The sequence below is a fragment of the Mustela nigripes genome, chromosome 8 (genome assembly GCF_022355385.1).
Source record: "Mustela nigripes isolate SB6536 chromosome 8, MUSNIG.SB6536, whole genome shotgun sequence".
Classification (NCBI taxonomy): Eukaryota; Metazoa; Chordata; class Mammalia; order Carnivora; family Mustelidae; genus Mustela; species Mustela nigripes.
In genome coordinates this window covers 51,502,709-51,519,573 of record NC_081564.1, presented here as the reverse complement: position 1 = coordinate 51,519,573, position 16,865 = coordinate 51,502,709, and the positions used below count along the sequence as shown (strand labels likewise).

At 40.4% G+C, this 16,865-nt stretch overlaps 1 protein-coding gene across 1 annotated transcript in view; it reads right to left on the bottom strand.

Annotated features, from left to right (window-relative positions):
- Positions 1-473: 473 nt before the first annotated feature.
- Positions 474-16,865, bottom strand: part of DSG2 (desmoglein 2) — a 44,671-nt gene continuing 28,279 nt past the window's right edge. The window contains exons 9-15 of the mRNA XM_059409403.1: positions 14,507-14,772; positions 13,626-13,768; positions 12,771-12,998; positions 8,509-8,736; positions 6,526-6,647; positions 5,068-5,397; positions 474-3,253 (exon numbers count right to left, since the gene is read on the bottom strand). Of these exons, the coding sequence (XP_059265386.1) occupies positions 2,243-3,253; positions 5,068-5,397; positions 6,526-6,647; positions 8,509-8,736; positions 12,771-12,998; positions 13,626-13,768; positions 14,507-14,772 (2,328 nt within the window). The 3' untranslated portion in view covers positions 474-2,242. The remainder of the gene's footprint in view (positions 3,254-5,067; positions 5,398-6,525; positions 6,648-8,508; positions 8,737-12,770; positions 12,999-13,625; positions 13,769-14,506; positions 14,773-16,865) is intronic.

Below are 16,865 nucleotides of genomic sequence, written 5' to 3'. Positions count from 1 at the left end.
GTATAGGCAGAAACATTGATCTTTTCTCTTATAAACTATACTAAGTTACTAAAGCAGCTTCTTAACACTGATTGAATGATTTCATCTCTTTGAGTTAGATGTGTGAGCTTGCTTTAGCTGAACTCAACAGCTTCCTCCAATGTTACTTTGGGGGCAGAGAGCGAACTCCAGTCCCTTAGGAACAAGGTTGCCAGAATTGGCAAAGAGAAATACAGAGTGCCTAGCTAAATCTGAATTTCAGCTAAACAACAGAGATTTTTTTTTTTTTTTTACTAGGGGACATATTTATATTAAAATACATCTGAAATTAAAATTTCAGCAGGCCTTCTGGAAATGATGCTTTTCCAAGGTTGTAAGCAGTTCTAATTCAAATACCGAAGTCAAACGCCTTCTTTCGGGGAGCTGTCTCCTGTGATGCAGAACTATAGTCCTTGTAAACTATGACGGAGCAATAAAAAGATGATGGAAAAGGGTCACTCTCAAGGTCATCTTTTTATTTAAATATTTTATGATGATGCCCATACAAATATAATCTCCCAAGGAACAAATGTAAAACTTAAAACAAATCATCATTTCAGGTACAAAAAAACCGTTTAGAAAATGTGATTATGTTACATACAAGAGACAGGTTAGGTTTTCCAAGTCTGTCCAAGGAGGAAGATTAAGACCAAGTTTGGATTTTTGGAGTATGCAGGTCGTACTCACATTTCACACAGTAGTGAAATTCCTGTTGCATACACGGCAAAATAGAACTATTAAGTATATAATGGGAGGAAAAAAAGCAACAATTGCTAAGTAGAGAGTAAAAAATTTAGATCATAGAAGATTGACCTTCATCTTGGCCACATACTTATGATATTTAAAAGTATCTGCCTTTTACCCATATATACAGTAAGTAGGGGCAAAACGTATCAATCTTTTGTATAGCATAATTCAAGTAAAAAACACGCCTAAAAAAATAATTCTTGAAGATTCATTTCCCTAGCAAAATACCTTGAAAAATAAAAATATTACATAGTCTTTAAAGTTTATGAAAATTATTTTGTTGTGGGAAATATTCACATAAACTGTTACTGATGTGCATGTATGCTTTGAAACTTTAAATGCCCTGTTTTTTCAAGGAGCAATTAAAGTATAATCTACTAAGAAGCCAAAATACCCAAATAACTTTGCAAAATGAAAGGCAAGGGTGTTGTCCAATTTCAGCCCCAATTGTTCAACTGAATATTTAATATTTAATATTCACGTAGTTAGGACTGGCCAGTCAGTGATTTTGAGATGTAGAATAAATTCATAATTTCAAACTCATAATTACTGACAGTATAGGGTTTTTCAGTATTTTTTTTCAACTACAAACAAAAGAGGATGGTTTCTAAAATTTGATTTGATTCCACAAACATTTATTCGGCACTCGTGTTATGTACTGAGGATATATAGCAGGGAAACAGCCAGGTTCTTATCACAGTGGAGAAGCCAGTCTGATGGTTAATTCAGCTGTACAAAATTAGAAGACAGTGTATCCGAGTTTGTAAAAATAGTATATTACTCTAAAACATAAAGTGATGTTATATTTATGAATTTTGCCCTGGAAGTGTTCATTATTTTCATGATTTTGGGGAGACACAGGGAAGCAATCATGCTATTTTTACAGTTATATAAGACACACTCACAGAAGCATACAATGTGTGTTCTTTACCATGTCGATGTTCCCAAATTCAATCAACCTAAAATAGATTAAAAGGCCAGTCTTCTAACTTAAAGAAAACCGTTGTCTAGACCGTGCACACAGTTTTGGAGAAACGAGGTGCTGATAATCTACTAGGAGTGATCAAGAATGGGATACAGAACAGCAATGTTCACGGTGAATACAGGGGGGCAAGAGGCCCAGTCAGCTTCATGGGTGGCTGGACTGGACAGCTGATGCCCCGGCTACCCTGTGTCGATCTGGTAAACTCTCACAAGACAGACTGACTCCCTGATTTGCTTTGTGAATATTGTTTGGCTCTGACTCACTAAAAGGCACTTAAGACACAGACAGCATCGTCCTTATGCCCTCAGCAAACCCTGGGGCCTCTCTGAAGCCCACTCCTGGCGGATGGGGCAGCGAGGCCGGTGATAGATTAGTGATGGAGCAGTGTTTTAAGCCCAATGTGTAGGTCTCTTAAGTCTACAGGCTCATCAAAAGACTGGCCCATTGAACACATGAAATGAGACCCTGGGTCAGACTCTGGAGGACTACGATTTAGGAGTAAGAATGCTGTACGATGCTGTGCTTGGAGACTCTGGTGGAAGGGGTGGTGCGAGTAGAAGTCAAATGACCAGACTCCTCTAAACTGAAATTTGGCAGGGGGCCACGGACCGCGGCTCCAGAAACCTCTGTCTTTCTGGCCATCTGTGAGGTTTCAGTAGGAAATCGGTAACCGGAGGCAGAGGTTTGCACCCTTTCTGTCACTGTCACGTTCCCTCCTGCTGCTGCAGCGGACACGGCCAGAGGGGACGGCAGCCCCAAGCTGGGGGCCAGGAAGCGCTCTCTCTCCCTCACCATAACATAATGTGCGTCTGGCAGAGGCTGAGAGCCTTCCAGAGAACCAGGCAGGCCCCCGTTGGGCTGTATGATTCTCTCGGTAACCACGACGCTACCGTCATTACCATATTGCCGCTCTACCGAGGGAGGGGCCGGCGCGTATACCCGCTCGGTCACAATAAGGGCCTGGGCCTGGCCAGGACCCAGGATCGCAGTGCTCGGCGGCATCGTGGAGCCTGCGGCATAAGAAGTTTCTGTTACTACAACGTTACCAGAAGCCAGTGGATCAGGGAGCCTTGTAGCTACCTTCTGACTCTGCCTGGAAGATTGAGAACTTTTGGTGACTATCTCCTGAGTTACTTTCTCTGTGTTTGCTTCAGGCAAAGGTTTTGGAACTTGAAAGCTACTACCAGTGAAGTAGGCATTCTCCGAATTAATCCTAGTTTGCTCACTGAATGAATGGGAAGTTGCCGTCATACTTGATGCTCCCACAGGTTTTTGCCTCGGCTCAATTTCCCCATCCATATCTATTTTTTGACCCAAGCAAATTTCAGCTAGTGTCCTGAATTTAAACCCTAAATCATCTAGAAAACGATCATCGAGTTCTCCTTCAATAAAACTGCAGCAGCCAATGGAACCATGGAGAGACTCGGTGTCTTCCTGAGAATAAACCAGAAGGCAATCTTTGCCAGCGTGAATGTCGTCTTCATCAGTGTAAGAGGCAGCTTTCTAAAATGGAAATAAAACAGAGGCAGCGAATTAGTGACAGCTTCACTTAAGAATAAGGCGATATTTCGGGGCACCTGGGTGGCTCGGTGGGTTGGCCTCTGTCTTTAGCTCAGGTCATGGTCTCGGGGCCCTGGGATCGAGCCCTGCATTAGGCTCTCTGCTCCACGGGAAGCCTGCTTCTCTGCCTGCTTGTGATCTCTGTCAAATAAATTAATAAAATCTTTAAAAAAAAAAAAGAAGAAGGCAATATTTCTGCCCCAAATGCGTAACCAGAGTCTCCTTATAAGAAAACATCAGAGAAACACAAATGGAAGGGCATCCTACAACACAGCTGGCCTGTATTCTTAAAAAAAATTCCTATCATGAAAGAAAAGAAAGGCAGGACTCTGGACTGGGTCTCGGATGGGAAAAACAATGGCTACAGAAAGACATTATTGTGATAACTCGCAAAATTAAATACGGAATATGGCACTGTTAAATCTCTAAATTTGTTCACTATACTATGTTAAGAAAATGTGCATGTGCACGTGTGTACCTGAGTGTGTGTGTGTGTGTGTGTGAGACAAAGAGAGAGAGGGGGACAGAAGAAGGGAGAGATTAGGAAAACAAATAGCAAATATGGCAAAGGGTTAATAATTGGGTAATGTGGATAAAGAATACACAGGAGTTCAAAATGTATAGGATAGTTGGAAATTTTCTGCGAAGTGTGAAGAGATTTCTGAATAAGAGTAAAAGATTGCTCACATACATACACAACCAAGTCTGACTGGAGCAGGGTAAGAGCAGAGAGGAAAAACCAAAATGAAACTAACAGGGCACCCCAGAGTGGAGTCTGCAGTGAGACTGAAAGGGGACGAGGAGAAACGGTTTTCTTAACACGAACCACATCGCCATCTTCCCGTGAAGCCAACAGGTGGGCAGATGGTCTGAAAGAAAGGAAGGGGGTAGGAGACAGGAAGGGGAAAAGCACTCCGGTAATGGGCTATGGTACAGAGAGCAGACAGAAATAAACTGGCCTCCTCAGAAGCCCATGCCTCCGCTCCTCTCAAGTGTCCTTCAGATGCCCAACACTCTGACTCTGCCCATCCCTGTGTGGGGCCCATGGCCTTCTTCTCAAGAAAGGTACCCAGACCTGCTTCTAATTCCTCACTCCAGGCGTGAGGTTTCTGACTCCATCCATCACCTCTCCTGCACCTCTCCTCCTGATTTTTTATGAACTGCCTCCATAGTGAGGCCAAGCAGAGAACATCTAAACAGGATAGATTGGGATTTTTAGGTCTGGTATTCTCTCTGCTCCCCGCACGCTCATCCCTATCAAGTCTGCTCCCGCGGAGGAACTGTACTTTCTGACCCACTGACATCTGGCTCCGTCATGGGACTTGCTCTGACTACTGAAATGTGAGCACAGAAAAGGCAGCTGTGTGAGGAGTCGGTCATTGCCCGGTTCTGCATGGCTCTGCAACCCGATCCCCGAGGACGGCCCCTGCCCAGTCCAGTGAGCTCTCTCGGTTTGTGTCTCAGAACAAAGGCAACATGGAGAAGAGGAGAGTTGTGTCAACTGACAAAAACAGGAATGTGAGAGATAAGCTTCTGTAAAAAGGAAGATTGTGGGGTCATTCATTATCACTAGATAGTGGAGCTGACTGATTGAATGGGTCTCCTCTGTCTTTCCTCACAGCCTATAGGCATTCTCTTAAAAAATGACAAAATCCTACTTAGATCCAAGGCAATGATTACCCGAATAATACGACTTTCAAATATAAACGTCTGTCCCCCCACCCCCCACCCCAGCACCTATAAAAACCAACCCTTACCTCAGTGAAATAACTTCTTAAGAATTCTTCATTGACTGGAACAGCAGCTGCTCGAGCTCCGACCAGGTCTCTGGAAGATCCTGTGGCTTTCATGACCCTTGTCCCATCAGCACCTATGTTGGCTCCTGTTGTCCCTATCCCTTCGGTCACTTGACCAGAAATCAGACTTCTGGGTTCTTCCCATCTTCCATCCACCTCAGTTACCTCATGATGCCCTTTGAGGAAGGCCAACCCACTTTCTTTGGGGGTTTCCTTGGTCATTGCACCTCCCACTGTCATGTCTGTTCCTACACCCACTCCATGATCTGCTGCCACATGCAAAGGCACCACCTGTGAAAGTAAAGACAGTTGAGAAGTGAGAAGGACATAGGGTCGGTATAGGCGATAAAGGGCTCTGAGCTACGCTGGCAGGCAAAGGGAATAAGCTACTTCCACGGAGGCAAATTAGGAACAATACTTTGGTTTGAATAACATGTATTTGAATCATCTGAAGATCTCCATTCCAGCTTCTTATTTTGTCAACTGATTATACCCCAGGGAGAAAACAAAAATTAATTAAGTATGGTCTTAGTTCATTTACGCTATTGGCATCAATGCCACTTTGACTTTCCTTTAGGGTTTAATGCCTCCTTCTATAGTTCTTATATTTCTCTCTCTAACCCCCCCGCCCCGCAGGTGGACGCATACTGCTCCAAATAAAGACTGTCTTCGCAAGCCTCCACTGCTACTCGGAATAGCTACCTAAGTTCTTCTTAACATGATTTCAAACAGAAGTGGGGTAGGCAACTTTTGGAAAGTGTTCTTTAAGAACATTTCTCCCAACCTGCTCTTTGGAATGAGGAGACAGCAGCTAGTGTGGGGAGCACGAAGACAGCATGGGAACGGAACTCATCCTTGGAGTAACAACAAGGAAGGCAGAGCCTGTAGAGGAATCATCAGGCTGATCCTTGACTGCCCACGTTCATATCTAAGCCCCTATTCTCTGAGTCCTCTGACCCTTGATGCTAAATAGTGTCCCCCTGAACACAATGCTTACTGCAGATGGTGCTGACAGACCCGGGGGGAAGATGCAACAGAGAGGCGATGGGACCTCCTTTTATTAAGTAGGGAGAAGGGGAAGTGGGGAGGTTTTGCCAAGATTTTATAACTGTTATGGGGATGGTGGGCTTCCCTTTCCCAATCCTATGTACTAGGAGGAACAGAAATGGAGAAGCACATCCTTCATTCCCTGATCCTTTTTTAACATTCTCTGGAACACAAGGTCTACCACAGTAGAACAAGACCACTTCAACTTTGCCCTGGCAACAAACACAAAATCATCTGAACCCTGTTTAACAAACACATGTGAATGAAATCTATAATGACTACTTGACTTTCTCATGACTGTTCAGAACAGTGCCCCAAAGCCTTTTAAAATCAGGAAAGAAAACAAGTTCCAAGGACATCTGATTATCTGACCTTGTCTTCAGGTGGCGCCCCTTCGTTATTCCAAGGATGCAGCATCTCTATCGTGGCAGGAATCGGGGTGAAGCCTTTGGCGCCTTCTCCACTTTGGCACATCAGCAATAAAAGTGGTACAACTGGACAGAAACAGAATGGAGTCCAGAGAGGGTGAGTCCCAACATATTCTAAATTGATACCGCATGATTTTGGAATTTGTATCTTGCTTCTTAGAGTTCATTGTTCACTTATTTACAGCCCTAGCTTTGCATTTGTCTTCACTCTGATTCGACCTCGCCAAGCTTGTTTTGGTGACTCATATCAAAGCCTAAAGGCAGCATGAGGGAGTCCTCATCCATCACTAAAATGCTGTGTGTGGTTCTTAGATGGAGCACCAAGGCTGGATTCAAAGCATATAAATCTTCAAGACCAATTTGGAGACTTAAATCTTTTGTTGTTCTTTTTCATCACTTTTTTTAATAGGAGAAAATTCACTATCCCCAAAAACATATATTCTAAAAGATCAAAAGCTCCTGGGGATAGGAAATTTTAGTATGTTCCAATGCTCTAGAACACTGGAACTTCTAAATACTCTACCACTTCATCCTGGAATAGAATTTAGCAGAAGGCATGGCAAACAGGTTCAAATTAACATCTGAATGACCCGAGTATTATTTTCAAAAACGACTCTCCATTAAAAGCCCTTAAAATATATATAGCATTTCATCATGAATTCAATGAAATTTCAGAGCTGCCTCCTTACATTTTATTCTACCTTGGGGAGGAAGTGAAAGCCAAGGCTGTCTTCCTGATCAAGGTAGTAAAGAATTAATTACACCTGCAGGCAGTCCTTCCCAAATTAGTTTTTATGCCACTTCTATTCACCAGCTTCCGACGTTGAACTGACTACTTTCTCCACTCCCTTTTGTGTGAAAGAGCTAACAGCTCAGCAAATATAGCCACTCTGAGTACCTACACTGTGAGTTAAAAACTGAAATTAACCAGTGGCAACTCAACCATCTCAACAGATTTAACAAGGGCTTATCAAGTATCTACCAGGCACCAAGCCTCACATGGGGCCCTGGGGAGTGTGAGATGAAAAGGCAATGTAAGGAGTCTCTGGGTAAAAGATAGAGTCCCAGCTCCAGTACCCACCTACAGACCTGGTGAGCTGAGACAAGTCATTTCTCCAAACACGTCTATATTTTTGCCAGTAAAACAGAGACGATGATATGAAGGTACACTATACACTGCTGAATGCTGTGCATTCAATTGCACATCTACTACGGGCTTTGACAAGCTCCTCCTTAATCACCGTAATCACTGGGGGTGTCTCAGAGCCTCCCCCTTGCTCAGTGGCAAGTGGAGTGGGATTCCACGTGACCCCAGACTGTAGTACTCTGCTCTTTCGTGAAAGGAAAGCGCAGCTCTTCAGAGGCCATGCAGGGAAGGCAGGACAGGCTGTCGCTGTCAGGAAGCACCCAAGGACTCAGAGGTAGGGCTACTGTTGGCGCCGGGGAAGGGGCAAGCTAAGAAGAGGGTTTGAGGAGGCTGAGCCCCGACAAGTTGAAGGTGCAAAGCAAGAATTGCATTAACTTTGTATCCATCATCCAAATTCATACAACACATCTTTTCCGAGAGCCTGCTATGGGCAAGGCACTGTTCTGAGCCCTGGGTGTGGACGAACGTGGACACACAACATCCATCATCACAGAGCACTCATGAACGAGGCTGTCTAGAAAGCTTGATCATTTAAGTCGGGACATGACATGTTTTTATGAAACAAAAACTCATTTTTATGAAACAAAATTCTGAAGAGGGCTAGAATTATCTTGGCGAATTTTTTAATGGTCACTTCTTGTTTCCCTGATCACCTTCGGAAGGGTTCCAGTGGAGTTAAAGCATCACGGTTACGAAATCAATGACTGCTACTGCAACAAATCACTGGTAGGGCACCGAAAATGACTAGCTGAGCTAAAGAACGGCTTTTCAAATACTTACGTAGCAAGAGCAGAAGGGCAAGAATTATTAGCGCAATGGCTGCGGGTCCCAGGCCAACGTAGGAGTCCTGCAGAGGCTCCACGCAACCGCCGCCTTCCAGACACTTACAGATGGTGAGTTTAAGCACTTGCTTTTCAGGGCAACTGAGGCCCTGACTATCCGAAATCAGAAACTGAATTTCACGTCTTCCAGGCTTTAGTTCCTTGTGTTGCAGAAGCACACTGGTACCTACAAGGGGAGGGGGGCAAATGGAAATAGAAATGCGTGATCACCGAGGGAGGCGTGGATGGAAACATTCTTGAATTGCCGACAATATTTAGCTCCAGTGAGAAGCTTTATAGTTGCTTCTCGATTGAAGTCACACTGTGGACTTGTTACAATTACTCCAGATTCCCCCAGGAGGCAGGTTGAAAGCAAAGCACTGGGTCTGGAAGCATCTTTCTTTGATGATGATTAATTTTAACAAATGTGTGTGTGTGATGTCTACCAAATGCTAGAAACCATTCCAGGTACTAAGAATACAGTAACAAACAAGTGGGGAGTTAAATGACATTTCCGTTAAATGATCTTTATTGCACCATCTTAAAAAAACTTTGTTAAGGCAATTTTCAAACAGACAATAATAGAAGAGTATAGTTAAGCCATCCCCAGCTTTACTAATTTTCAGCAACGGGCCAATCTCATTTCACCGAGTCCCCTCCTTTTTGTTCCCGACACTGTATCACGATATATCCAAAATTTTGAAAAATTTCACATCTACAGAAAAACTGTAAGGATATTACAATGAATTACAACCTACCCTTCATGATTTGTTCACATATGATAACAGTATTTTCTTTTTTTAAAATATTATTTATTTATTTGAGAGAGAGAGCGAGAACAAGAGAGAGCACAAGCAGGTAGAAGAGCAGAGGGAGAAGGAGAAGCAGGCTTCCCCCTGAGCAGGGAGCCCGACATGGGGCTTGATCCCAGGAGCCTGGGATCGTGACCGGAGGTGAAGGCAGACGCTTAACCAACTGAGCCACCCAGGCACCCTGATAACAATATTTTCTATCCACTCACTTTTTTCTGAACTATTTGAAAGTAAGTTGCAGATATTATGGTTCATGTATCAGAATATACCTTCTAAGACCAAGGGACATTAGTCCTCTTCAATAATTTAGTATTGATATAACCCACAGTCAAACTTTCAGCGTTGCAATAATGCCCTTTATAGTTTTCTACCTGTTTTGTTTTGTTTTTTCCCTTGATTCTGGATTCAATCAAGAATTATGCATTGCCTTTAGTTGTCACTCTGATCTCTATGAATGATCTAGGTCAGTCCCACCCTTATTTTTTTTTTTTTTTAATTTTTTTGGCCATCAAGACCTTGCATTTCTGAAGGCTGCCTATTTCAAAGGATGCTCTGCAGTTTGAATTTGTCTGATTGTTTCCTCATGATTGGATTCAGGTTAAATATTTTTGGCAGAGCATGACACAAAGAGTTTTATGAATGCAAGACATGTAGACTTGGATGACCACAAAGATAAAAATGAAGTGTTTGGGGTTAATTTTGTTTATTTTTGGAAGTTAAAAAAAAAATAGCCTCTTTTCATTTAGGGTCCAAATTTTATGGAATTTGATCTGCATAGCTAGAATATACTTATTAAATCATTCTCAAAGCTTTGGAGAAGGGAAAAAAGCATCTAGTCATTTAAAGGAGTAAGAACTCATAAAAAAAAAAATCCATAAAAACATGGCCTGGAAGAACATAATTAAATTCATGATTGGCTCTAAAGCGGCAAGCCGAGAGGGGAGAAAATGCAAAAAGAGGACTTCAATTTTATCCATTATCATTTAAAAAAAGAGGTCTAATTCAAATATGAGAAATTGTTAATTCCTTTTAGGTGGTAGGTACATAAGCGTTTGCTATATTAGTTGCTGGAATTTTCTGTGCTTTAAAATTTTCCCAAATAAATAAAATAGATGAGAGTTATTTATTATCATGACATCTAGCCGATCACCTTATTATGTAACTAAGGAGAAGAGAATTGGTTTACAGAATCCTCTCTAAATTGTCTAGGTATGTAAAGTACAAGTCTTTATACTTTATAAGACTTCTGCTTGTAACAGTCCAACATGCATATCCTTAAGAGTTTCATGTTCCTAAGACTATGAAAAATTCAAGGACCCATCAAATTCAAACATCTTGATCTTTAGATAGAAAATATATTTATGTATCCAGAAAGACTCCAAAGACAGACCATTTGGGTTCAAATCCTAGTTTCAGCTTTTAACTAGCTGTGACCTTGAGAATTTTTTTTTTTTTTTTTAAAGATTCTGTTTATTTGAGAGAGAGAGTGAGAAAGAGAGAGCAAGCATGCGTGCACATGGGCAGGAGCAGAGGGAGAGGGAGAAGCAGACCCCCTTGCTTAGCAGGGAGCCTGAGGCAGAGCACAGTCCCAGGACCCTGGGATCATGACCCGAGCCGAAGGCAGACGCTTAACCCACTGCACCACCCAGGTGCTCCTGACCTTGAGAATATTAAGAAAGCTCTCTTTGCCCTTGTTTCTTCATCTGTAAAATGTTGATGACAGTACGGCCAAACTTGTAAGGTGATTGACATTAGTAGAGTGCTTACGACAGTGCGTGGCACCTCCCAAACATCGTATGTTTCTTAGATAAGGTAAGTAAGAGTTGGAAACCCAGTAAGTTCAATGTAAAACATGTTTACACATCTTAGACAAAGAAAGGTCAGCTCCAATTATGCATTCAGCCTGGGTGGGAGTCCCAGGCTTCTGTGAGTACAGAATTAGAAACTGAACAAGGACACCAACCACTTTTCAAGTTTTGAGGCCTGTGACTTAATTACCCTAAGAGGAACCATCTGGACATCTGCCACCCAGGCCTCCTGCTAGCTTAAAACTTGATCTTAAGTAGCCTCCGTTAATCAGGATGGTGACTGTCCTCCCCAGAGGGGAGGCAACTTTAGTTAACTGAGAGCGTAACTATCCTCTGCTAGTGAGTACATAAACCCTAAGATTTAAAAATTAGTTATAAGATATTCAAACAAATTAAAGACATGATTTTAATATTTTTGTATCATATGGGAATTATTTGTAATCATTACTGTGCTTTTACACTTGCATCATTTTTAGGAAAATTAGCCCTGTTAACATGACAGCTTTGTAATTCCAATTTAAAATGTGTGATTATGTTACTGATTTGGCCTTGTAGCTGTTGGTTGAAATATCACTGGTTTGTTCAGTATTGGACCACTGAAGAGGGCTTCAGGTTCAGTGCATTTATAAGTCCCATTTACTGGAATTTTCGAATACAGGGATCACAAGAAGTGAGACAGTGCATTTGATCTGTTAATTCAGATGGTGGACGTACATAGGCAAAAAATGAAATATGCTAAATTTATAAACGTAGTTTGAGACATTGAAGGTCTTTGTTTACTCTGTAATTTGTAATCAAAGCTTCTTAAAATGGTGATCAAATTCTGTTAGACTTAAAATAACAATAAATTTGTTGATGAAGAAAAGCTTGGGTATTATTTTTGAAACTTTCCTAAAATGAACACTAATTGCTTAAAACAAAATAGTCTTCTGGATAGTTCGTGGTATTCAAAACCACCCTGGAGAACACCCAGAAGCTCCTATCAACAAGGGGCTATGTCTAAGACATGGATACACGCACAGGGTCACTTGGAATGGGGAGGTCAGACAGGCCCTTCTTCAGACTGTGTTTATCATTGACCAGTTTTGTGACTTTGAACAGCTACTTAATTCTAGTTAAGCCAAGATCTCTCAGCTGCAATCAGGGAATCATGTTATAGATTAAAGGATTAAATGCGGTGATGCCTATGAGGGGCCAGCAGAGTGTCTAGGACTCAGGAAGTCATTCATAAATATTATTTTAATGGAATTGTGATCAGATCTTAAGACTTTAGAAGGTATCTATTCTGCTGTGCTTAGACAGGCTACTCCTCACCTTACGAGGCAAAACAACTAGTTCAGGAGCCACTTAGAGAATGCCCAGCTATCTTGAAGACATCAGGTTGTTTCTCTTCTTTCCCTGTTCTGTGACTCCAAAGGGGTATCTACTCTTGGCTGACGAAAGACACTACAGCTGAGCTTCAGAACCTCATTTTATAAGCTTCTGTAGAAAACTGTATCAGAAATATAATTTATGAAAAAAAGCACAGCCAGTATTTTAACGATTTTAGATTTCTCTCAGATTCAATACTTCAATACATATAGTCCACGGATTTTGCTTACTTTCTTGGTGTACTATTTGCCATTCTTCTGCCATTCCAGCCAGTTTGTCGATGATGGAGAAACTGAAAGGCCCACTGTTTTGGGACCCATCCAAGTCCTCTGCGGTCACATTCACGTACGGCACGTTGTCACAGACAGTCTGCACTGGGTCGACCAGTGTGGGACAGTGGTCATTGATGTCCTCCACTGTGATAGCAATGGTGCCAGTGATGGTTTTTCTTGGATAACCTTAAAAATGAGAAGGAATAAATATGAATATGCTGCCCCTATTGCTGACAACAGACACAGTCTGAATTCTCTTTCCGGTTTGGTATGGAGAAGGTACTAACAAACTGGAGCGCTTTCCATCCTAGATAGGTCTTAAGGTTCAGATCAAGTCATGTCTTTTAATCCACTAAATGAGTAGAAATGCGAAGGTTTGTCCATGGGAGAGATCTGAGTTCCCTACAAGAACAAAATGAAGGTCTTGGATGTTCCAAAATAATACTTTTTTTTTTTTTTAGTATTAAAAATACTAAAAAAAAACCCCTGGGGATAAAAATACATTATATGTTTATAAAAAAATAAAAAAAATTAATTAAAAAAAAAAGAAAAGAAAATCATAAGGAAGGGAGAATACCTTTGCAGTACTGTATCAAAAAAATGTGTGTGTAAGTGGACCTGAGCTGTTCAAATCCATGTTGCTCCAAAGTCACATATACCATCCTGTCTGCTTAGTGGTCTTCTACATAACAACAAGCTGTTCCATTTAAAGAGGTATTTTATAAAATTAAAAATATTTGATATAAGTTAAAAAAAAACTAAAAACATACTCAGATACACATAATGAGAAGAAATACATATGTAATAACTTACTTTCAGATATTGCCAAAATCTTTGCAGTATATGTACCATTTTGGACATATCTGGATTCAAAATCAGGAATTTTTACAAGTTTAATTTCAGATGTAGCAGAATTGACAGAGATCCAGTTGTCTCTATCTTCCAATTTCACATATCTGTTATAAAACAAACATAAAAATAATTCTCACTTCTGGATAAATTGATAATCTCTAATAATCCACAACTCTTTCAAGGTTAATTTTTGGTTCATTCTCTATGTTCTTGTAATAGGCATTAGTTTGAAATCATTTTAATTTTTTGCAACTGTCCTGAAAGCCTTCTCTCTTTACAGCGTATCACACTTATTTGGAACATTCCGTATTTCTGTAATTTACCCAAGACATAAACAAGGCCGATCCTTTTTGCCTACAAACCCAGGAAGTTTGCAAGTTGCTCTCTAGTCTGTTCTCCAGCCTTTGGTCTAGTCTCCCTTAAATTTGGGATAAACCTCTGGAGAGTAACGTAGTTACCCAACAGCAATTTGTGGAGGAAATGTATTTGCTACTTTCTTGCCTCTAATACTTTTTATCAGGAAAGAAGACAGGTTTAGACAGAAAAAGACCGTAAATTTCATTCTTAATTTTCTCTTTGTTGCTTTTCGGCTTTCTGTAGCCAGAATTACTTGGAGGTGAAACACCCAGTATCTGTCTCACACTCAGCCGGTGGAGGGAAGGTGGTCTGGGGGGAAATTTCTCCGTGATTGTCAGTTGCAGATCTAATCTAATCTCCAGACCTTTTGGGGGGCTGTAATACTGGGAGTGAAGGAAGAAAATGTTCAATTTCATTACGATTTTTTGAACACAGGCATTTAAAGTCATTTAAAATAAGGAAATATATTCATAACTGTCTCTTACCTTACATGGGCTACTTGTCCAGTGTCTTCGTCATAAGCTTGAAATTTCCCAATTATTTGGCCTTGGCTGGACTTATCCATGCTCTCGCTAACATGAACGGAGATTGTGCTACTTCTAAAATGAATGCCTTCTTTCACATTTTTCACGTTTACTTTGAAGGGAAAGGATGTAGGCTTATATTTATTCTTAACTGATTTGTGAAAAGCTGCTTTGTTGGTGACAGTAATGCTGAAATCAAGGTTCTTTATTTCTTCATAATCTACTTCCTAGGAAGACAAAATCAAAGGGAATTCTTTCAAAAGAGAAAACAACTAGAGCACGTATAGTTTTAATGTTAATATGACAATTTAACATATGCGAAATACATTAGTGCTCAGTAATCTAACTCATAACAATACCAAGAAATTAAAAAGTCTGTCAGCTTGGGGTCCCTGGGTGGCTCAGTGGGTTAAGCTTCTGCCTTCACTCAGGTCATGATCTCAGGGTCCTGGGATCAAGCCCTACGTCGGGCTCTCTGCTCAGCAGAAAGCCGGCTTCCCCCTTCTCTCTATGCCTGTCTCTCTGCCTATCTATGATCTCTGTCTGTCAAATAAATAAAATATTTAAAAAAAAAAGTCTTCAGCTTCGATATTCATCAATGTTAAGGATGATTTAGGGCACATCCCCCATTTATCTTTTTAAAGTCCAGATCATTGAAAATATATTATATAGACACACACACATATTTAACAACCTGTTTCTTTTACTTTATTGAAAAAAGTTAATGGACATGTGATATAATATTCCTTAAAACGTGTTCTGTGGGTTTGTTCTGGTGAAAAAGGTCACATGCCTACTGGTAGCAGCTGGCTGTCCCCCTAGTCTATACTTTTACTGCACATGAGCATATCAAAAAGCTGAGACCTCCTGGTTGAACTTGCCTAAGCCCAAGGGTTTTCAAATTTATTTAGACAAAGAACCTATCCTCCACACCATTTTTAGCATAATGTCTATCATTATCTGGTTTGCTATTAATGCCATAAAAGATTAACCTTCCTCCAAATCCAAATATTGATTCTTTGTGAACTGTGAAATTTATAAAGTATATTTGATAGTGTTTTCACTGAATACATATTTTATGTTCCAATTTGTCCATTTTCTTTTCATAAACATTTCTACAGTATTCTACCATTTAGATGTATTTAGTTTACTTAACCATTTGATTATTAGGCATTTGGAGTACCTGTAATTTTTAAATATAATTAATACTGCTGTGAACATTTTTGCACAAATCACTTTTCCTCTGTTGAGCTGTATTCCACTGTGAAAAGAAATACCTAGTCAACGTTTATTTAGGTCTTGTTGATTTTTGTTTCTAGTGGCCCTGACCATTTAGACAAAGGGGGGCATTTTTGCTTGTTTCTTTGGTATAATATTAAATGTATTACATGTGTTCACATGAATTACTGCAAAGCTATTCACTTTGTTTTTTGACGACTTATTACAAAATCATTTTCTTCTCTGCTGGATAACAGCTTCTGCCCTCTTTGTAAAATCAGCCACTAGGATGCTGAGACAAGGATTCAAAGGGAAACACCTAGAGAGAACATCGTCTTTACGATTGTATGCTCCTTGTGAGAGTTATCTCAAGCTGCCCTTGCACTTAACGTGCTTGTTTTAATAGCGTGACGTATGCTAGATGCAAAAGAAAATATTCCCGCCAGGTGTCATTAGTATTCAAAGACCATGGAAAGCCACAGCAATGCTACAGTACTAGGGCCATAAAAACTGTTTCGTATAATAGCCATATATTATAAATAGCCATAGGTCGCCAGAGAGCATGAAAAAAATTTTCAGCATCATGAACATTGAGCGAGGACAAATACCCCTCTGTTTCTAAAACGGTCAACATATTTTATCATTTCCATTTTTGTTACTTTGAATAGCATTAAAGAATTTAAATGTATTTGTTAATTTGTTAACAAAGCCTTGACTTTTTCTTACGTGATGAACTATTATCTGTATTTCCACAGTTTAAAGTATCTGTTCCCAGGGTGTCTGGGTGGCTCAGTTGGTTAAGCATCTGTCTATATCCATTTTTTTGCTTTTCTAGAAATTTCACACAGAAAAAATCATACGATATGTAGTATTTTGTGTCTGGCTTCTTCTACAAAGCATGGTTTTGAGATTTATCTACGTAGTAGCAAGTATGAGGACTCCATTCCCTTTCATTAACCAAGAATATTCCACTTTGTGGATATACTGCATTTATCTGTTCATCAGCTGAAGGGCATTTTACTGTTACCAGTTTTCGACTAATATGAATAAAAACTGCTTGGAAGTTGCATAGAAGTTTTTGTATAGATATGCTTCTTTCTGG